The sequence below is a fragment of the Arachis ipaensis genome, chromosome B10 (genome assembly GCF_000816755.2).
Source record: "Arachis ipaensis cultivar K30076 chromosome B10, Araip1.1, whole genome shotgun sequence".
Classification (NCBI taxonomy): domain Eukaryota; kingdom Viridiplantae; phylum Streptophyta; class Magnoliopsida; order Fabales; family Fabaceae; genus Arachis; species Arachis ipaensis.
The window spans coordinates 12,092,889-12,116,815 of record NC_029794.2 but is presented as its reverse complement, the minus strand read 5'-3'; the positions used below and the strand labels follow the sequence as shown (position 1 = coordinate 12,116,815).

The 23,927-nt window shown below is 35.7% G+C and overlaps 1 protein-coding gene across 1 annotated transcript; it reads right to left on the bottom strand.

The window, feature by feature from the left end:
* Positions 13,712-17,059, bottom strand: LOC107620144 (pentatricopeptide repeat-containing protein At1g74600, chloroplastic-like). Its single transcript, XM_021113677.1, has 2 exons — positions 16,708-17,059; positions 13,712-16,642 (listed from the first exon to the last, which is right to left on the bottom strand). The coding sequence occupies exons 1-2, from the start codon at positions 16,774-16,776 to the stop codon at positions 14,198-14,200; spliced, it is 2,514 nt and encodes an 837-aa protein (XP_020969336.1). The 5' UTR covers positions 16,777-17,059; the 3' UTR covers positions 13,712-14,197.

Genomic DNA, 23,927 nt, shown 5'->3' with positions numbered 1-23,927 from the left:
GATTTATTTCAATCTCTATCTCTTAGTCTCTGTCTCTCAATCTCAGTCTTTCCGTCTCTATCTCTCCACCAAACGCTACCTTAGAGTGTGAAAATGGAATGAAAGGAAAATGAAGCAACGTAATTGAAATTTGGGTTAGAAGCAAAGGAGAAGAGTGAGATATGTGATTTGAAGGAGGGTGAAAAGGAGGCGGTGACAGTGGCGAAAGCTGGGGATGAGATTTGGATGAGAAAGGATTTGAATGGTGGTGGCAAGGATTGGGGTTGGGGTGGGGGTGGTAGTGGTGGTGAAGAATTGAGAATTAAGGTAGCATAATTTAGGTCACTAACATGGCTCTGAGAATGAGATTGAAACAACTGATTCGAACCAATTAATTAGGAATTGACATCAAACGGGTCTGGTTCAAGGTAAAACTCGCTTGGGAAAGAAAGAACTGCTCAAAAAACGAAAAAATTTGTCAAATCCGTTAACCAATCCAACTTCTGCTACTTTTTAGTAGTTAACCGATTTAAATAATAAATCACAAAAAGTAATATATTTTTAAATTATATATTTTATACATAAATATTTTATTATATTCGAAAAAGCTCTACATCCATGTAAAAAATACATGGATGTTATCCAAGCAACTTCCTTCACACGCGCTATCCCTTACCCCACAGTCGTTTGTTATACACGCGCCTCATATAACGTATATAATGTAAACCTTTTCTTCATGATAAACTTTTCTGAACGTAAACCTTTCTCAACGTAAACTTTGTTCTCTTGTCGCGTTTTCGTTCTTCAACCTAATAAAATTCCTTGTTCTCTGCATTATGGATCTGGATTGACTTTGACGTAATTAGCTTCGTCGTTCTTCTTCTTCTTCTTTGTTTTTTCTTTGATATGGAGTTTTGAATTGAAACAATCAATGAATCAACTTCAAATCAGTTGAATGAGTGCGATTATTCTTTGGAAATGCATCAATTTAATGAGGTTTGGATTATTGAATTTTGAATCGAATTTAATGGAATGCAATTGCTAATTTTATTTGAATTGAATTGAATGTACGGAGGTGATCTGAATCTGAATTGAATTGATACTATCTAAATTGTAGACAGAGTTGTTTTGAATTTGGTTTTGTATAATGGATTATCTTTCGTTTACTGTTAGTAACCTTTCGGTTCGGTAAGTATTATAGAATTGTTTCACCGTTAATGAAGTTTTCGGTTCACCGTGCAGACCAGCTGTGTTGTGGATGAAAGATTTGTCCCAAATGTGGGGATGATTTTTGAGACACTATAAGAAGCTGCAAAGTTCTACAAACATTATTCCAAACTTGCCAGTTTTTTTACAAAAATAAGGAAAAAGACTCGGGACGGAGACAAGATTAAGAATCAACTAATTGTATGCACCAGAGAGGGGAGGTGGAAATCCAAGATATCTCCAACTCTGAAGGCAAACCCCTCAGCTGGGTTAAACTGTCCAGCCAGGATTTATGTACACATAATGAAGGACGTCGGTGTTTGGACAATGTCCAAAGTTGTTCTGAATCACTCGCATCCTTGCTGTCCAGACCAGGCTGAGATGCTCAAACAACACAAGGAGCTTAGCATGTTTGTGCGTCGCACCATCGAAATCTACGAGGAAGCCAGAATCAGACTGAGCAAAACTTACCAATAATTTGTGGCAGTAGCTAGCAGCCACCGTGAACTAGGTTTTATTGAAAAAGATGTGAGGAATTACATCATAAAGGAAGTATGGAATATTTCCGAAGAAGATGATGCCAAAGAATTTGGGAAGTACCTAGTAAGAATAAAAGAGAAGAACCAAAATTTCTTCTTTGAGCTCAACCTTGAAGGCGATCACTGCATTAAACATGCATTCTGGGCCGATGCAAGAAGCAGGGCTGCATTTGAGTATTTCGGAGATGTGGTTTCATTTGACACCACCTATAACACAAACAGGTAATCGGTTCATTCAAATATATTTTGATGTTCAGTGCATGTATATATTTCGGTTCACCACGGTCTGCTTGTTATTTATGCAGGTACAATTTGGTTTTAGGTTCTTTTGTGGGCGTGAATCACCACGGCCAGTCGACACTTCTCAGATGCGCGCTGATGAAAAATGAGGACATCCAATCATTCAAATGGCTATTTGAGTGTTGGCTACGTTGTATGGGAGGAAAGGCACCAAAAGGTATTCTTACCGATCAATGCACATCAATTCACCGCTGGTGCATCTGGCACATTATGAAGAAGATCCCAAGCAAATTAAACGGCTACAAGGGACACATTGATATTGAACAAGAGATGAGCCATGTTGTTTAGAACTCGTACACAAAAGACGCATTTGACAGAAACTGGAATGATTTCCTTACAAAGTATGGCCTCGGAGGCAACAAGTGGCTTTTAGGTAATTGAGGTTTCAATTCGAATTATTTTCATGCTCATATCTTTTTTTCCCAAAGCATGCACTGTTTTCGGTTCACAATACCTTATGGGTTTGGTTTGTTTTGCAGAGCTATACAAGGATCGGCATATATGGATTCCAGTTTACTTGGATCACCACTTCTAGGCTGGAATGAGAAGCACACAAAGGAGCGAGAGTATGCATTCATTTTTCAACAAGTTCATCACACGGAATAGCTCCTTGAGACAATTTGTGAAGCAATACGACAATTGCCTAGCAAGCAGAGAGAGAATTTGATGATGCAGATTTTCACACCCTGATACCGTGTGCAACAAAATCAGCAATAGAGGCACAGTTTCAGCATGTATATACCCATGAGAAGTTCAGGGAAGTTCAAGCTCAATTTAGAGGTAAAGTGAACTGTATCACAAGATTAATGTATTCCACCCTAGGTTTCACAACATATGAAGTCATAGAACAGGTTTCCAACTCCACATTCCACAAGTTTGTCGTCACCTACGACGCAGTATCATGAGATGTGAAGTGCCATTGCTTGCTGTTTGAGTCTAGGGGCATATTGTGCCGCCATTCGCTAAGCGTTCTAAACTTTGAGCGAGTGGATAACGTGGCACCGAAATACATATTGGATCGCTGGAGCAAGAACATAAAGAGGAGGCATACACACATCAAGAGCAGCCAAGATGAACCTCTATTGGAGCTGAGAAGTAAGAGATTTGATGAATTGGTGTTTTGGTCGCACAATATATGTGAATTTGCATCCGAGTCTGAAGAGTTGACCAGAATTCTACACCTCATTTGACAAGGTCATGGTGGAGATGGAAGAATATCAAGAGAGAAGCAAAGGAAAAAGTTTGTTAACACACGAAGAAGCGACATTAAGCAATGTGAATGACCTTCAAAGCCCACCACGTGTCAAAACAAGAGGTCGGCCCAAGAACAGACTTGGATCAAACCTGGAAAAAAAGATCTCAAATGCCATGAAGAAAAAGAAAGAGACAGCTCCAAGCGAGGTAAAATTGACTTGCTTTTGATTAGTTAAAAATTCAATTGTTCATTTTGCTAATATATAATTAATTATGTCTTTTGTAGTTGAACCTTTTAGACTCTGCATCATCGATTCAGTCAAGCTCCACTCTTTACAATGCACCAGATATGAATTATCCAAGAGAGGATTGTACAAATTTTAGTTTTTATTAATGTAAATTTTTTTTCACCCATGAGCAAATTTTGGTTCACCATGGTTATAGCAGGGGTAATTTCTGACTGTTGTTACTGTTTCATGAATAGTCACTTTTTTTGTGAAATTCTATATTGATATATGCAGTTTTTTGATTCGGTGTATTAATTTCTAAGTTGAATAATTAGAATTTGTTTTGAGAAACGGGAATCAGGGTTCATTGTTTAGGGTTTAGGATTTAGGGTTCAGGGGTTTAGGGTTTAGTGTTAGGCTTTAGGGTTTTAAGGTTTAGAGTTTAGGGTTTAGGGATTATAGATTAGGGTTTAGGGTTTAGGATTTTAGGGTTTAGGGTTTAGTGTTAGGCTTTAGGGTTTTAGGGTTTTAGAGGTTTAGGGGTTTAGGGTTTTAGAGTTTTATGGGTTTAGAGTTCAATGTCTTTGAAACTTTCGGTTCGACTAGTGTATTAATTTCGGTTCACTGTGTTTCTTGGTGTTTCTAATGTATTTGTAAATACACTGATTGCAATCACTGAGAACCTGAAATAAAACAGCAGCCAGACAGTTCCAAGAGATTTATAAATTAACATCTCAGATGAGTACTTGAATACATTGAAAAAATTATTGATATTAAGATTAGATGCATAGATTAGCATTTACATTAATATTCACATATGTACATTGCTTTTTTAAACAAGTTAAACAAAATATTGTCAAATACAACCAGTGAATCATAGTATATCCTATTTACTATCTAAATCCTCATATGTGAATTTACAATACGGGCTAGAGAGGGCAGCAGAAGGCTTTGGCAGTCTTATTGCTTCAGATTCCCAAATCACTTGCTTTCTGATTTTGTTCATTTCATGCAACAGAAGATTTGGACCATATTGGTACCTGAAGTCATCAATCTCTTCCTACATTTCAATTGAAAGGAATTAGTTACATAACAAATGAACTCAACTGAAATAAGAAAAGAAAGAAGTTTATTAATTTAGAAAGTACTTATTTGTGTCCAAGCTCTATATTTATATCTCTTCCCGCTCTTGATCTTTTGTGGATCGATTGTTTCAAGCCATTTCATGACGTATATTCCACAATCATAGCTAAGCAAGAATTCAGTATAATGCGATTAATAGTATACAAAATAAAATATATTAAATATAGGACTATAGAAGAGAAAGATTCTTATTACTCTGTACGTTGACCATTCAGTTGGATATACTCTGCTTCTTTTCCCAGCCCATCTTCCATTAAGGGTTCCGCCCCAGCGTAAACCCTCATCTGAGAAATTATTAATCCCTGAAAGGGACACAAAAAAAAAAGCATCAACAATGAATCGAACTCATTTCATGTACTAAATTATTTGAATAATTTACAAGAAAAATAACTTACAACAAATTTGTTCAGCATCACTCTTGATTCAGGTATATGTTTTTTTGGCTTATTGATAGGGTCAAGCACATAGAATTTCTTTTTCTTGACATCAGCAATCCACAACCACCAATGAGCTCCGTTGCAAATTGGCACAAATAGCTGAATTGTGGATAAATGATAGAATATTTCAGTGGAAACAAATAACAGATGAGAGAATTATTGAAGAATTTTTAGAAAGTACAACTTACAAATGGATGCGAAGCAAGTTTTTCTTTGTCAAGAAACTGGCGGTGGTGGGCATACTACTCAATATCAAACCGGTATGCCTTGTTTGTCGTTTTATCAATGTACTCCACGCCATGTGTTCCCAACATAAAATTCTGCAAAACGAAGATCAGTTAAATCAAATTTTCACCAAACCGAACACAATTCATATGCTGAATATGACGTGAAAAATATTCATTCATGAAGAAAAAAGTTTTCTTCATGCAAAAGAACTCAACAGAACACATAAGAATCAGGTGAACCAATATTAACATTCTGACTGAACTGAACAGGAATCAGCAATGAATAAAAAATTTAGCTTACCACAATATCTAGTGGCACAATATATATTTGTTCTTGATACCGCCAAACTTTGATTTGGTTGAGAATAATGATATGTATACTGACAACCTACACGAAGAAAAGTTATGAGATATACTGTATAAGAGTGTTTAGAAAAGTTATTATTGTTAAAGCAATTTGGAAAGAATTTACCGAGGCATGCACTTATTCTCTGGGTATTAGAGACATGAAATATTCTCTTAACCCCTCATAAAGCGCCTCATGTTTCAAGACGAATATTGCATCATATTCATTGCTACTGTTTTTTGTCCTTTTTACATGTGTCATCCAATGATAACACTTTTTGATAAACTCTTTTGAGATTTTTATTTTTTTTTCTGGAGTTTTTAAAACTGCAGCAGCTGACAAGTAGGGGTGTTCAAAACTGATCCGGACCGAACTAAACCGACGAACTGAATCAAAATAACCGAAAACCGAATTAACCGAAAATCGAAAAAACCTGTTTTTCTATTTTTTTTGCGGTTCGGTTCAATTTTCGGTTTTGACCATGAAAACCCTAACCGAACCAAACTTAACCGAACCGGTTAGGAAAAAAAAGCCTAAAAATGACTAACCCCACCCCCCCAAACGAATGAAAGCTGCTGCGCAAGTGTGAGCATCCCTGACCCTAACCCCCAAATCCCCAATCCCTAACCTAGCTCAGTACTCACTACTCACTACTCAGTCGCTCTCTCTTCTCCAATTCTCCACACCTGCGCACCCAAATGTCCCCAATCTCTCACTACTCAGTCGCTCTCGCTCCTCCGAATCCCAACACCGAAGCCTTCCTCTTCACGGAGATGCGGACAGAGCAGAGATCCCAACACGAAGCTGTCGCACATCAGGCCAGCACGCCACCCACTGACCCAGAAGGCCAGCAACACGCCACCACCCATTGACTCAACAGGGCAGCACAGCACCACACCGTCGCCGTTGAGACGCCACCACCCAGCATTGTTTCTGGGTTCTCTGGCCACGATCATCAGTTCAACCCACTCCCAACACCTCCCAGTCTCCCACTCACCCTTCCTCCCAAGTCAATATGGAGCCCGAGCCACCGATTCAGGTAATTTGAACCATTTGATGTTTACTGGTACACTGTTGATTTGTTGCTACTTGCTGTTTATTTACTGGTGCATTGTTGATTTGATGAATTATTTTATTGTTGGTATTTTTGCTGGCTTGCTGCCTTGCTGGTTGCTGTTTAAGTGTTTATTGTTCAGCTTATTGAAATCAGTTTATTGTTCATTTTATTGTTCATATTATTGTTCAGTTTATTGTTGGTAATTTGGTATTACTGGTTATTGAATTATTGTTCAGTTTATTGAGATCAGTGTATTGTTCAGTTTATTGTTGATAATTTGATATTGTTGGATTGCTGGTTATAGATTTATTGTTCAGTTTATTGCTGGATGCTGGTTATTGATTTATTCTTGAATGTTGATAACTTGGTAATTGGTATTGCTGGATTGCTGGTTAATGATTTACTATGCAGTTTATTGCTGGTTTTTAATTTATTTGTTGTTGTGTTTCTGGCCTTGATTTATTGTATTTATTTATGTAGTTTGACGTCAGTTCAAATGAGAATATGGGTGAATCTGGATTGCCGCCAGTTCCTCTTCCGAATGAATCAACAAGTATCAGATCTCCGACTGCATTGCCTCCTGTCCCAACTCCTCATTGAAACACAAGGAAGCTTGCTAGTAGAGGCCAAGGGAAAAGGCGGGCTGTTGAAGAAGCTCCCATTGATGACTCCGCTGAAACTGAGACCGATGAAGGTAAGAGAAAATCTTGTAGACCTAGGTCTTGAACATGGGATCACTTTACTAAAGATGAAACTAGTAATCCACAGTATCCTAGAACTAAATGTAATTGGTGTGAGTATCAAGACTTTGTTAGCTATTGTGTATTTCTGTTTGTCAATTTCAATGTTATGACTTTGCATAATAGTATGGTAGAATTTTTTTTGATTTGATTGAAAAAACCGAACAAACCGAACCAAACTAAACCGATTTCATTGGTTTGGTTTGGTTCGGATGGCCTTGACAAAAAAACCGAACCAAATCAAACCGTAGTTTAATTAGATGATCGGATCGCATGACTTTTCCCTCAAAAACCGAACCAAACCGCACCGCGAACACCCCTACCGGAAACGGTGGCTCGGAAGTTGTTGCTTCAGCAAACTTTAATGCTGCCGTCACTCCAGCATCTACCACCGCCTCTGCCAGGACTTCAAGTTGTGAAACAGGCGGCTCAGAGGGATCAGTTGGTTGAGATGCTGGTAGACTTATCCCAAGGTTAAAGGAAGGCATATCATCTTCCCTTTGGCTCGGTTGCTATTCTTGTTCGACAGGGCTGCTGCATTAAACAGATAACAGTTCAAAAATAACTCATTTAAATTAATAAAAAGAACTTTTAGGGCTGCTATATTAAACAGATAACAGTTCAAAAATAACTCATTTAAATTAATAAAAAGAACTTTTATGGTCAACTTACTCATCATCAGAAATTTTATAGAAATATTCATCTTTCAATAATTCTTCAATAACATAACTCGTAAGAGAGAATGCAGGTTTTGGCTCTGTTTTTCTCGGTGAAATATTTCGACAGCCTGTTTTTTAGGTTCCGGAGGGCAGCTGTAAGAAACAGAAGAGATAAAACTTACAATTAAAACATGTAGTAAACTGAAATTATTGAGATTTGTATAAGCAGTGAAACTTACACATTAACATCTACTTCTACTTCTAATTGCTGCACTATTGCTTCTTTGCTGGGCTGGTGTTGTAGTTCCAGAGGGCTGCTGCATTGATAGATGTTGAAGTGATTTAAAATAACCCTAAATCCTGAACACACTATCTATCAAGTGATTTAAAATAACCAAATCCAATAATCTAAATTAAGCAATGTGATGAATAATGGTAAAACTTACAATTCAGGTTGTTGTTGTTGTTGTTGTTGTTGTTGTTGTGTAGAGCTGCTGCATTAAACAACAAATATATCAGTAATGATTTAAAATTACCAAGCCCACAGAATCGAACAAGATTCATGTGGTGAACAAATATTTATAAACTTACTCTTTATCAGAGGTTTGTTGTGTTTGACTCTCTGGAGGGACACAGATAAAGTCATCATTGATCAACTCTTCCTGAAGAGAACTTGGAAGAGACAACGCAAGAGGATTTCTAAGGAATGTAAACAAGGAAGAAGTTAATATTGAATAATTAGAGTTTGTTCTAAGAAACGGGAATATGGACATTGAAAAGCTCACATCTTCAAAGGTTCAAAATGAGTTTCTTGTTGAACCTGAATGATTTGTAGATCAGAATTGGGTGTAGCGCTATTGACGTTTAAACACGTTTTCTGTGAGATTAATTAAACAAAATTTAATTACCTAAATCTGATAGAGTAACATAAATATTTTTAACTTACACTGGTGGACTTTTAAAAGTCTTTCTTGGATGAATTTTCTTTTTTCTAAAATATTTTACCGTGGATTCTGGGGTATTTTTCCTAAAAAGAAAATATACAAATTAAAATTAGAAACCAGGATTAAAAGCAGATGTCTAGAAACATATCAAATTCATTTTTTGGAAAGCACCGAATCGAAAGTAAAGAGTGCAACAAACCTGGTATTGTCTTGGGCATTTACAGACGGTGCGCAGCTTCCCTAAGTCTGCAAGAGTGGTCCACTTTTTAGATTTACAGTTGGCAGTCTAACCAAGATAAATAAATATTATTAATTGAATCTAGAGGAATTACAAAAGGTTCTATCAAAAGTAAGCAAAGAAAGGAAAAGAACTTGGTATAAGAAATTGAATCTTACGTCTCAGAGGATTCATTTCGTGCCTCTGTTGAGGCAAACTGATCCGGAGCAATGTGTGTTGATTGAGCTCCATCATTTTTTTATCTCTTTTCTCTTATCGTCTCCAACGCTTTCCTTCTTCTTTCTGCAGTGTTGTCTTTTGCTTGTTCAGTTCTGAAAGTTCATAAAATAAGTATCAATACACCTAAAATGAAAGTATCAATAAGATTCGAGAAACTTACTCCTTGTCAGATTGGGTTTGTTTTTTTGCCACCCTTTAAGGTTGTTTTCTTTTTATTATGGGTGTTTTCTCAGTTTCTTTTTCTCTGCAAGACAAACAAACACATCAAATTTATAACTGAGAAAAATATAAGCGAGAACAAGAAAATAACAATCAATTTAACCAAATTGACAGACACCACCGAACCGAAAACAATTAAAAGGAAGAACCGAAAATTAGAAGACCACCGAACCGAAAGGAATTCATTTGCTGAACAATACTTACTGGCCTTCAGATTTGCTTGTGCTCTCTGAATCTGTTGGCACAGGCTTCCTTTTTTTGGTTTGTTTTTTAACCACCTTCGGTGGTTGTTTTCTTTTCTTTGTTCTAGTTTTTTCGATTTCTTCTTCTCTGCAATACATAAGAACAAGTGTATAAGAACAAATTTAAGATACAAGTTAAATGAAATCAATATGAACATTAAACTTACTAGTTTTCGGATTCACTTTTGCTTTTTGAATCCGTGGGAATGCTTTCAATTTCACTTGTTGATTGTGAATCCTTCTCAACAAGCACCTTCTTTTGTCTTGCTCTCTTTGCCGGTGGTCGTTTGTCGGATTCAGATTGAGATTCAGATTCGGAAAATCTTTCTTCTTCCGAAGAAGAATCCAGATCGACAATTTTCTTTCTTTTTTCTTTTTTATCCAACTTCCTTGTTTCTAATTTTCATTAATTTTTTTCTTTTTTGTACAGAAGTCCCTAAAACAGAAACAAGAACTCAATTATTTAATGAGAAATACAATAACAACTATTTAATCAACATGAGTAACCCAGTTTATCGAATGATACTAATGTACTGAATAAAAAGCCATAAAACATGATAATTATTTAATGATCAAAGAAATATTTTTGTATGCGCAAGGACTCAATTGAATACAGTAACAATCAGCTGAAGCAAAATGCGAGCTCACCGAACCGAAAAAGGTTCATATGGTGAACAATTACCAGTATGACAAATAAATTAATTATAACCTAAAACAGAAGTTTATTTAGTTAGTAGAGTATTTTAAAAGCATTTGAAAACAAATTGTAGGGGAAATTTTAGTAGAATGTTTACCAATGGTTCTGTTGCTTCTTTAGAAATCCGTTCAAGCATCATTTGCTTTGTCCAATGAGCCACCCAAGGTGCTGGGGGAGCATCAGGTGCGAACGGGTGAAGGAACTTAGTTTCGTGAAAGTATATCAACATCAACACAAAAATACAGCCATCAACAGACTGTTTCCTCCCCTTTCTCTTGTTTTCAACTCCTTTCATCAAGAAGTTGAGCACATGCTTTGCCCAATCCCATTCCCGAATGTTGTCGACATGAAAGATCGGTGGCTTATGGATTGGGGAGGCCACACTTACCGTTGTGGGAAGCAAGAAGCACTTTTGGATGAAGACAACAAAAGTCCTCTTGAATTTTTTCCAGTTCTCCTCCCCTTCTACGCTCATATCCAGCACATTCCTTGTCTTCTGGATTTAGATTGTTGTAATCAACCTTATCATCAAAATGATTCCCTTCAATATTTTAGTAGCACAAATCAGTAAAAAAGGCTCAGTTTAATTTTTTATAAACCAATGAACTGAAAATAAGCAGTAAGTGGAAAGTGTATTACCTCCGTTGGTTATGCCGAGGGCAGCTGCTACTTTTCGAGGAGTTATGTATATTCTGCCTTGGAGAGTTTTCAGGCATCCTTTCTCTTCATCAAAGTGATCAATCAATTCTCTCAACAGGGCATGAGAGACATTCATTTTTGGGACATGTGCCAGGGCACCAAATCCCATTTCTTCCACTATATCTTTTTTTTCTTGAGTCATATCCCTGTACACTGTTGCCATTGCCTTTGTTTGGCATCTGCAATAATGAGTTTTCTACAAGTTATGAAACAGAATGTGAGGATATATTTATAACAGAAATAGATATTATTCGAATGAAAGCGGATAAATATATTTAATGTGCTTACGTTATAGTGTGGCTTCTCCTTCATTGTTGCCATTGTCTTGTTCTGTTTTGCTGTAAGAAAAAAGTTTGGTCAATACTTCACTCAATACACCAATAAGCACAAGCATGTATATCTTAATCAAGTCAATTAATATACCACGAGCCACCGAACCGAAACTCATTCATGCACATAACCAACATCACAAAGGTCACCAAACCAAAACTCATTCATGCGAAGAACCAGTAAGAATGATCAACTTTTAATCAACAAGAATAGTATTCCTCCATGCAAAAGAAGTACTGAAGATAGTAACAATCAATTTCAAAGCTCTAATTAAACTATCCATACCAGTAAAAACAAGCACGTATATCTTAAAGCCCTAGTTACACTATTCACTGAATTGAACGAAAATAACAACAAATTTCATTCCAAGCCCTAGTTATACTGTAAAAATGCATGCACAATAGTTCCATCTACTAAACGAAGCAAATCAATCCAGTAAAACTAAATGCAACTAGGAGAAACGCGACATTGCATGATTTCAAATGAACAGTAGTTTTCTCATACCTTTCGTAGTCTTTGTTGCTATTTTCGTTCGTTTCTGGTTGTTGTTTGCAAAATCTTCTTCCGTTTCCTTACTAGTAGTGGCTTCCGTAGAGAATGTGATTGAAGTTTGAGTGATGTTGAGAGAGATTCGAAGAAACGAAGTGGTTTCGTGTGTGTTGAAGAAGAAGGAACGTTTTTTCATAATGAAGCGCGAATGAAGTAGTCGTTTCGTTTGTATGGGGCGCGTGGAAGTCACGTTTTTTTAATGAGATTGGAAGCGCGTTAGTTGTTTTGGGTTTGTGCCAACTTGGTTAAATGGTTACATGGATGTGTAGGAGGCCCGTATTTTATTATATTCGATTCAATTCTAGTTAAACCTTGATTAAATCATTGAATCTTTAATTTTATTAGCTTGATTTTTAGAATTTTGGTTAGGAGTATTAATTTAATAAATTTAGATAATTCTAGACTTGAGTAATTTTATTGATTGAAGCATATTTTTTATAGGTACAAATTCTTTTATTTTTTTTCTAGATAGATTTGTAAATGGTAGTTTACTTTTATTGTTTAGGATTGCAGAAATGATTATTGAGAATAATTTTTTTGAGAATTACAATCATACTAGTACTGGTGTGAGTACCTTTTAGGTATGTGGCTGAAAAATGCCTCGTATTTCATTAACTAAAAAAAAATTTTTTTAGATAATTTTTAAAATTTAAAAAACTTTAAAATAAATCTTAAATTATTGATTAGATGTTGGTTCTATACAATGAATCGTGAATACCTTTGTGCAAGGAATCTAATTTAAAAATAAATAAATAGATTCCTAATTTTTTGTTCTGCGGATATTTTTGTCTTTACAATTTGAAAATACTTTTAAATTCTTAACCTCTTTAAAAGTTGGACATATGAGTCGCTCTATTCATATGGCATATGGGTTCGTCAGACCCAACACAAACATTTGATGTGACTCCCGTTGTGCTAACTTAACCGTTACTGATACATCCATGGAGGGAATGCCCATGCATGCATTCAGAGCCTTGGTAAAATACTAAACCTATATTCACAAAATGAGAATAAAAAAATACCTCAAGATTCTCATTATGCACTCCATTATCCTAACCATAAGAGCCAATAGTATTGCCAGCTGTGTATAATTTACTGGATGGATTAGCTATGCTACTTAGCACATTGGAGCATAAGAGAGAAACCAATGCGACTAGACCAATCGCAAGTTGTCGAGAAGAACCAAATAACCCATACACTAATAGGGGAACGAATCCAGAGTCTTCCTTGCAAAGATAAAATAACATTAATAACAAAATATTACGTAGATCTTCACGATATAAGCATCAAGAACATGACACACAAATAATGCAAGCTACAAAAGTGATGAAAGAAAAAATAAAGCATTTTTTAAGATCAGTATGGTATGAACAACACTTGATTCGTAAGAATCAAACTCTGAGAGATACTTGGAAGATACGGTATATATTTATTTTGTCCACAGATGGTTTGATATAAAAAAAAAAAAAAAGAAAACTACTTTTGAATCTAAATCAAATGATATCAGAAAATTGAGTTCTATTGGTTTTGTCTAAGTTGAAAAGCTCATTTATAATTTTGTATCAATTTGCTCATTTTTTTTCTTTCTCATTTGCTATTTTAGTTCTTCCAGTAAAGAAAATATTGTGATTGGCCTCTATCACCTTTTCTCGAGTGGTGTGCATAGTTGATAGGTGACAACAAACATAAGAAGTTTGAAGTGAGTCGCAAAGCTACCAAGGTGGTCTTATTTGTCCCGTTTTGAAAAGGTTCTCTCTACGTGTGCATCCGTAACGACTAGGTCAGCACAACGGGAGCCACATCAGATTTTTTTGTTGGGTCTGACGGACTCATATAAACGGAGGGACTCATATGTCCAATTTTTAAAGAGATCAGGGATTTAAAAGTATTTTTAAATCGTCAACGACAAAAATATTTACGAAACAAAAAGTCAAAGACTTCTTTATCCTTGGACTTCTTTATCCTTTTCTAGAGATACTGGAACAAAATTATGTCACTATTACACTTCACATGAGGCTCCAACCAGACTCTTTCTTCATCCCAGTCCAATTCAACGAGCTCCTAATCTTGGCCACTTCTTCCCACTGTCCTACATCTGCGCAAATATTAGAGAGACAAACATAAGCTCCAGCATCACTTGATATGAACTCCATAACCTTTTTGGCTGCTACCTTTCCAAGCTCAAAATCACCATGGACTTTGCAAGCAGCAAGCAGAGTTTCCCATATTAAAGCATCAGCTTCAATAGGCATCTCATTTATGAAACTTTCAGCCTCTCGGACTCTGCCGGATCGGCCTAGCACATCGACAATACAAGTGTAATGTCGATGACCAGGTGTAATGCCGTAGTCTTTGAGCATTGAATTAAGATAGAAGAAGGCTTCCTCAACCAGCCCACTATGGCTACAAGCTGATAGAATCCCAACAAATGTTACTGCATCAGGTTTTACTCCATCTTTTCTCATTAGTTCATAAGCTTCTAAGGCCTCTACGCCTTTACCATGATAAGCATAGCTCACAATCATGGATGTCCAACCTATTACATCTGGCTTCTCAGCATCATCAAACGCCTTTTGGCATTCTAAAATACTTCCACATTTTGAATACATTGTCATTAGCGAACTTCCAATATAAACATTTGCTTGTAAACCCAATTTTTGGACGTAGGCATGCAATTGAGTTCCGATTTCTGATTGATACGAAATTGCAGCAGCTCCGAGAATGGATGAAATTACGGAAGAGTCCACTGATACATCAGCGAAGAGCATCTCACGGAATAACAAAAATGCCTTTTCAATTAGGCCCCTTTGGGCATATCCTGCAACCATCGAAGAGCATGCAAATGCATCCTTTTCGGGTAGCATATCAAACACTGTCCTTGCCAAATTCAAGCTTCCACACTTTGAATACATATTTACCAATGCTCCACAAAAGGCTGAGTTTTTTCCTATTCCTAAACGAAAAGCATAACCATGAATTTCTTTACCCATCTGCAAGGACTGAAGAGTGGAACAAGCAGATAGAGTTGGTATTAAGACCACATGATCGGGGAGAATTTTTTGATATATCATATCTCTAAACAGCTGAAGAGCTTGCTCTGCATATCCATGCTCTGCCAAACCAGAAATCATGGAGGTCCACGAGACATTGTCTTTTACCGGAACTTGCAGAAAAACTTTATAAGACTCCTCCAAATTGCCACACTTTGAATATATTGTGAAAAGGGAACAGCCGACCGAAGCTTCAGTCACGAACCCAGACCTTAAAGTGTAACTATGCATCTGTGTCACTAAAGTTAAGCAGCTAATAATACTTAACACACTACTAATACAATACTCATTAGGTTTCACTCCTTCTCTTAACATTACCCGGAATAACTCAACCACCCTCCTAGACTTTTGGTTCTGTGCAAAAGATGACAGGATGGCTGCCCATGTGCTCTGATCCTTCTTATTTTCCATCTCATTGAAGGCTAATTCTGATAGTTCAACTTCTCCCATTTTTGCATACATGTTGATCAAAGCAGCCCCAACATTAAGGTACAAATAGAACCCTAATTTTAATATCAGGGAATGAATTTGGACTGCCAGATCAATCATCCCAGGTTTTGCACATGCAGAAAGCACACTCGTAAGGGTATAGCTATTTATCTCCTGCCCTATTTGCCTCATATCTTTGAAAAGCTTTAATGCAGAAAAAATATCATTGTCTTGCACAAACCCAGAAATTATTGCAGTCCAAGAAACCACATTATGGACTGACATATGTGAGAATTCTCTAAAAGCTTCATCCATACACCTAAATTTGGCATAAAAATCAACAATAGCAGTCTTGACAAAGATATCAGTTGCACAACATTTGACAACACAACCATGAACAACTTTACCCATCTGCATATCTTTAAGGATACAACATGCTGTTAAGACGCTTGGAAATGTATAACTATTTGGCATCAGATATGCTCGCAACATTTGGCGAAACAAATTCAAAGCAACGCAGCTTTCTCCAGTTTTAACTGCCCCAGAAATAATAGTATTCCAACATGCCACATTAGTGCATGAAAGATAATTAAAAAACCTAAGAGCCTCCTTAAAGCCATGGAATTTGGAAAACGTTTGTAACATTTGAGTCTGAACAAAACCACTGGAAAGGAACCCATTTTTCAAAACAAGTGAAAAAACTTGCTCACCAAATAAAGGACCTTGCAGAGCATCACAAGCCGAAAGAACACTCCAATAGCTAAACTCATTAGGATCGGCACCAACCGAATGCATCCTACTAAACATCTCCCACGAATTCTCAAACATTGAATTATGCCTATAACCAGATATCATGATGTTCCACGAAACATCATTTGGAATAGGAATTGAATCAAACAGCTTGCGGGCAACAACCATGTCAGCAGATTTGCAGTGAAAATCAAGCAAAGAATTCACAGCGAAGATATCAGACTGCAAATCACAAGTTTTAATCAAATGGGCATGCATGAATTTTGAGTTCCAAGCAGTGTGCTGACCTGAATTCTTGTAAGCAGGTAGGGACTCAAAAGGACTTGAAAAATTATAATTGTCTTCATGTTTAACATAACGAACAAATGGGCTTTCAATGAAACCGAGCGAAGTGGTGAATTGGCAAGCAAGTCGTGAGCTTGTTTTGTGGAAGCTTTGAGTAAGTAGAGAATTCATAAGAATCATACGAGGGGCAGATAATGCTACCATCATTACCACTCTCATCTAGAAAATTGAGTGTACTGAATGCATTATTTGATTTGCATTGAAAATTCGTGCTAATGTGCAGACGAAGAGGAATTGCGACAAAGCAAAACAAAAAGACTTGCATATTGTTCTGGTTTTCCAAAGTTGCAAAGCTTTTTGAGATAATGTTTGTTTAGAACTGTAGATCAATTTCTTTTTTGAAAAAATATTTTTTTTAAATCAGGTACTTTTAAATATTAAACATGTTTTTCGACAATCTACGATACTTAATTTTTTTTTTAAATTTAATAAGAATTCAATAACAAATATGTACTTAATTTGTTTTTTACAATTTAATATTTAATAAAGTATTTTTATTTAAATATTTAAGTGCTCTAGGTCAAAACTAAAGTTTTAAGGCTTGTTTGGTTTTGTCTTAGGGAAAAAAGAAACAAGTTTGAATTAAAACATATTTTGACTGCTTTATTTTTATGTTTGACAATTTTTTTTATCTTTTAAAAGTAGAGGTGATTTCACTTCTAAAAATAGTAAGTTAAAAGTTGTAATTTCTGAATTTATGTTGGCGGTGGTTTTGTTACTACTAAAAAATTATGTGAGAAATTTATTTCTTTCCTATTAATCTTATGACAAAGGATTTGATGGTCTCAAAACGTTTGGACTATTAAATAGTCTTAGAACAAAGCATGTTTTTTAAATTTTTTTAATAACTGCTAAATAGTCCTTATCTAATTTTAATTACAAATTAATCCCATATATTTTATTAAATCATAAAAACTATTTTTTATTTTATAAATTATTATTTTATCATTAATCTATTATATTTATTAACAATAAAAAACAAAAACAATAACGAATTAGATCTTCCATTGATCGTAATAAACTTTTTGGCAATTCCAATCGATTAAAAGATTATATTTGATCCGTGATGTTCGTCCAGGGCTGTGAAATCGTGTTTCTTTGAAAATCAATTGATTGGATTATCAAAACAATCGATTGAATTTCAGGTTTCCCATAACTCAATCGATTGGACTGCAGGTTATTATCACAAAACAATCGATTGAAAATTGCAAGGCAGCATGGTTTTCGCAAAAATCAATCGATTGGTCATATTACCCAATCGATTGAACGATGACTAAAATGTGGGTTTTTAATAATTCAATCGATTGCTTATACTACCCAATCGATTAAATGCTTCAAAACAACCTGAGGTCTCACAATTCAATCGATTGATTGTGTTACACAATCGATTGGTTGTGCTACCCAATCGATTGAAGTGTGTACTACGCCTATTTCAATTTTGTTATCGTTTTTATAACTTATTGTCTTATTATTCATCTATCTTATCTTTAAAATTCTATCTTCAATTTTTAAGATTTTATTTTGATTTAGATACTGTAATCTTATTCTTTCTTCAAATGAATGTGAAAGAGTAGCACTGAAGAAAAGTTAAGATTAGAGTGTCTAAATAAAAATAAAACCTTAAAAATTGAAGATAGAATTTGAAAGATAAGATAAATGAATAATAAGATAATAATTTATAAAAACGATAACAAAATTGAAATAGGCGTAGTACACACTTTAATCGATTGGGTAGCACAATTAATCGATTGAATTCGGCAAATCCATATTGTTTTGATGAATTCAATCGATTGGGTAACACAACCAATCGATTGAATTGTGAGATCTCAGGTTGTTTTGAAGCATTCAATCTATTGGGTAGTATAAATAATCGATTGAATTATAAAAAATCCACATTTTAGTCATCGTTCAATCGATTGGGTAATATGACCAATCAATTGATTTTTGCGAAAACCATGCTGCCTTGCAATTTTCAATCGATTGTTTTGTGATAACAACCTGTAGTCCAATCGACTGAGTTATGAGAAACTTGAAATTCAATCGATTGTTTTGATAATCCAATCGATTGATTTTCAAAGAAACACGATTTCACAGTCCTGGATGAACGTCACAGATCAAATATAATCTTTTAATCGATTGGAATAGCCAAAAAGTTTATTACGATCAATGTTATTGTTAATAAACATAATAGATTAATGATAAAATAATAATTTATAAAATAAAAAATAGTTTTTATGATTAAATAAAATATATGGGATTAATTTGTAACTAAAATTAGATAAAGACTATTTAGCAGTTATTAAAAAAACTTAAAAAATATATTTTGTTCTGAGACCATTTAATGGTCCAAACGTTCTGGGACCATCGAATCCGGTGCCCAATCTTATTAACAATCTACTTTTACAACAGTTTTTTTTGTAGTCCTTCTTTTCATCAATAACTTAAAAATTTGTTTCAATCATTACTAAAGTAAATATTTTATTTTATTTTTTATTTTAGTACTCTCTTTCATATTTTAATTTTTATATTTTTATTATATTTCTTTTATTTATATGATAAATATTTTTTATATTATTTTTTAGCATTTGGATGATCTGAGTTAATAAAATTATTTATTCTAACAAGTAGTATCAGAGCTATCCATAATTTAGTCATAAAAAATATCAGTTTTTTTTGTATCATTCTTTCTATCGAGAGATATATATATGTATGCGTGCGTTATATATATATATGGTACTGAGGCACGAACACAGGATTATTTTTTTTAATGCAAATATTCCGTATTGTAATTCTTTATACACATACGTTTACTATGGGTGTGTTACTGTGCATACATGTATGGCTTTATTAAACCTTTTGGTGTGGGTTTAATATGATTGCGTGTATATATATATTATTGCCCGCGCATATATATATTTTACTGTATCTATTTTTTTTTTTTGATATGATAATTGATTTATTCTATTAATTGAGTAAAGGATATAAGGATTATTATGTATATATAATTTCGGAAAAGCTCTGCATACAAGCTATTAGGGCTTGTATGCTTTACAAGCTCATTAAACAATAAAACGAAAATACGCGCTGCTCCACATACGTTGATTACACGCGCTATATAAGATCCCGCGTATATCTAACTACCAAATTTAACTGTCCTGCAAGAATTTATATACACACATTGAAGAATGTCGGTGCTTGGATTATTTCAAAGGTTGTGCTCGATCATTCACACCCCTGCTGTCCAAGCAAAGCAGAGATGCTCAAACAGCACAGGGAACTAAGCATGTCCATTCGTCGTACAATAGAGAATAACGAGGAGACCAGTATCAGACCAAGCAAAACATACCAATCATTTATTGCGGCTGCCGGGGGTCATCGCGAGTTAAATTTTATCGAAAAGGACGTGAAGAATTACATTACAAGGGAAGTGCGGAATGTTTCCGAACAAGAAGATGCAAAGGAATTCGGGAAATATTTGTTAAGAATGAAAGAGAAGAATCATAATTTCTTTTTTGAGCTCCAACTCGAAGAGGATCAATCGATTAAGCTGGCTTTTTGGGCCGATGCAAGAAGCAGAGCCGCCTTTGAGTATTTCGGAGACGTCATTTCATTCGACACCACCTACAATACAAACAGGTAACAAACTGCCCCTGTTTATGATGCTAAATTAATTTATTTTTACGAATTCGCATCAGAGGTGTATATTGGCTGTTTCATTGGGTGTATGCGAAGCATTTGTTAAGGTGTAACTAATGATTTTGCATTCTGGACCATGGTAATTTGTTTCAGGTATAATTTGGTCTGTGGTTCTTTTGTCGGGGTGAATCACCATGGTCAGTCAACACTTCTCGGATGCTCTTTGATGAAGAACGAAGAAATTGAATCATTTAAATGGTTATTTCAATGCTGGCTTCGTTGCATGGGAGGAAACGCTCCGAAAGGGTTTCTCACCGATCAGTGCGCATCAATGAAAAGGGCTTTAGAGGCCTGTATGCCAACAACAATTCACCGTTGGTGTATTTGGCACATCATGAAGAAGATTCCAAGCAAATTAAACGGGTACAAGGGACATGCCGATATCGAACAAGAAATGAGCCAAGTTGTTTGGAACTCTCATAGCAAAGACTCATTCGATAGGAATTGGAATGATTTTCTGCTGAATTTTGGTCTTGCGGACAACAAGTGGCTTTCAGGTAATGTCTTTTTAAAATCTGCAGCAGAGGTGTATATTGCATGTTCTCTCGGGTGTATTTACAGTCTGTGTTTGGGTGTATTATGCAGATCTGTACGAAGACCGTCACATATAGGTTCCTATCTATCTGGATCACCACTTCTGGGCAGGGATGAGAAGCACACAAAGGAGCGAGAGCATGCATTCATTTTTTAACAAGTATATCACCCGGAACAGCTCACTTATTCAGTTCGTCAAACAATACGATAATTGCCTCGGAAGCAGGGAGCAAGCAGAGAGAGAATTAGATGCTGCAGATTTTCATACGGTCATACCGTGTGCAACCAAATCCTCCATTGAAGCTCAGTTTCAAGAGGCGTACACTCATGCAAAGTTTAGGGAAGTCCAAGCGCAATTCAGAGGAAAGGCGAATTGCATCACCCGATTAAAGAATTCCGCTCTAGGCTATTCAGTATACGATGTCGGAGAACAAGTTTTCAGCTCAATATTCAACAAGTTCGTGGTTACTTACGACTCAGTTGCAGCCGAGGTAAAATGCCAATGCTTATTATTCGAGTCGAGAGGGATACTGTGCCGTCACGCACTAAGCGTGTTAAGCTTCGAACAAGTAAGCCAAGTGTCACCTAGATACATACTGGAATGATGGAGCAAGAAGGTAAAGAGGCGACACACACATCAAGAGCAGCCACGACGAGCCACTAATGGAGCCAAGAAGCAAGAGGTTCGACCAATTGGTTTTTCGTTCGCAAAATATTTGCGAATTTGCCTCCGAATCGGTTTTCTCGTTAATAGTTTAGGTAATGTGTGTGTGTTATATTTCAGATAAACCTATTTGATGCTGCATCAGCGGCGCATTCAAATTCCAGCCAATATCAAGGACACGTTATGAATTATCAGTTCAGGGTACCAGCAGTGGGGGGATAACTCTTTGGGTGTATAGTTTTATAGAATATGGGTGTAAAAGCACTGTTCTTTTGGGTGTATTTTTGTTCATTGACAATTTACATATAGACACATATATAGATTCATATAGAACAAAAGTTCTAAAAATTCGCAGGTTTTGGGTGTATATTTGATTTTATGTTTTTCTTCATATTTTAGTACATGTAATTCATACATTTTGAATACAGCACAGACAGTTTGGGTGTATATTTTATGCAATCTTGGGTGTATTATTAGACCTGCGTTGGGTGTAACAGTTTATAATTTGCGTTTATATATGCCTTGATTTTTTCCTTCATATTTTACCACCTGTAATACAGGTTTTGAATACAGCACAGACAGTTTAACAGCACAGATAGTTTAACTATGCAAAAAAATATACATGGAATAGAAGTTGTTGATAAATGGCAAATTTTTACAGCATTTGTTCAATTTACAAACTACCCAGCAGTTGGATTACGCAGTTTCTATATCAGCAGAATTTATCTGACAAAACGGACTCAATAATACAGAGGATGGCTTCGACAGCCTTATAACACTACTCTCCCTAATTGCCCGATCTCTTTCTTTATTCATCTCACTGAATAGTATCCGGGAAGCATACTCCACTCTATAGTGGTCCACCTCTTCCTACAATTAAAAAGTATATTCTGTTTAAACAGCAATATTAATTCAGTAAAGTAATACAGAGTTATATAGTTCTAAAGACAGTTACCTGTGGCCAATTATCCCATTCATACTTTCCCTTTTTGATGTTTTCCGGCTCAATTAACTCCATCCACTTCATAACGTCGATAGCGCAGTCATAGCTGAAAACGAAGAAAATAAATTACAAATCTCATTTACGAAAGTTTAATGTTCAGACTCAAAAATTTATACCTTGTTTTTTGACCTGATATTTTAACATATGATGATTTAATTTTCTTCTTGTTCTCCCCTTTCTGCAGAGGTTCCCCGCCGGCATATGTTATCAATCTTGAAAATACATATCCCTTAAATAGCAAAACAAATCAGTAATACACCCGAATAAATGCACAAGATACACCCAACTGAATGGACAATATACACCCAACACAACTAACGAAATAGACCTAAATATTAAAGTAAAGAATATAGAGGCAACTTACAGTGAATTTATTAACCTGCTTTCTCTCATCGCTTGGAGCTTTTTTGTGTAGCGGGTCAAGTATATGACATTTCCGCTTTGTTGTATTTATCAGCCATAACCACCAATGCCCCAAGTGGCAAACAGGAGCAAAAATCTGAAGGATTCCCACATTTCAACAGTGCGTTATTTTATTTGGCATATAAGTAAATAAGCGTACTAACAAATTTAGCAAACGAAAACTTACATATGGATGCGAAGTTAATTTTTTTTCTATCTATGAAGGGAATGAAACTCGGGTAGGCTTCCACCCTGAATTCCTTTTTCGTTTTCGATGATATGAATTCCCCCTTTGGGTGATCTGAAAGTGCCATGCTCTGCAAGAATTGCAAAACAAGAAATGAAATACTAAACTTACACCCAATTGAACGTAAAAAATACACCCAAATCAATATAGAAAATACACCCAAAGTTCGTAGAAGTAACACTTACCACAATATCGGGGGGGAGACAGTATATTTGTTCTTGAAACCTCTTTTCATTTTTCTGGTTGAGGATGAGGCAGATGGCAGATACAATCTAGAAATATATGCCAAAATCAATTTTACATTAATAAGCATTGCAATTGACTTTGGTGTAAAAACATTAATGTTGTTTTAATATTACCTGAGATTCTATATCACTTTTTGCCTGGAGGGATACAAGGTGCATTCTCATCAAAATGTATTCTCCTTGGCCAATCAGAGTGCACATCTCCTCATACTCGTTAGTATTGCCATCTGCATCTTCCTTCAGTCTCGTCCCCCAGATGTAGCACTTTTGTTTCATATCATCCGTAATCTGATATAACCCCCCAGGAGTTCGAAACTTTGCAGAACTTTCTCCCCCAGTCTCCCTCTGAATTTGTGGACTTTTGTTCTTCC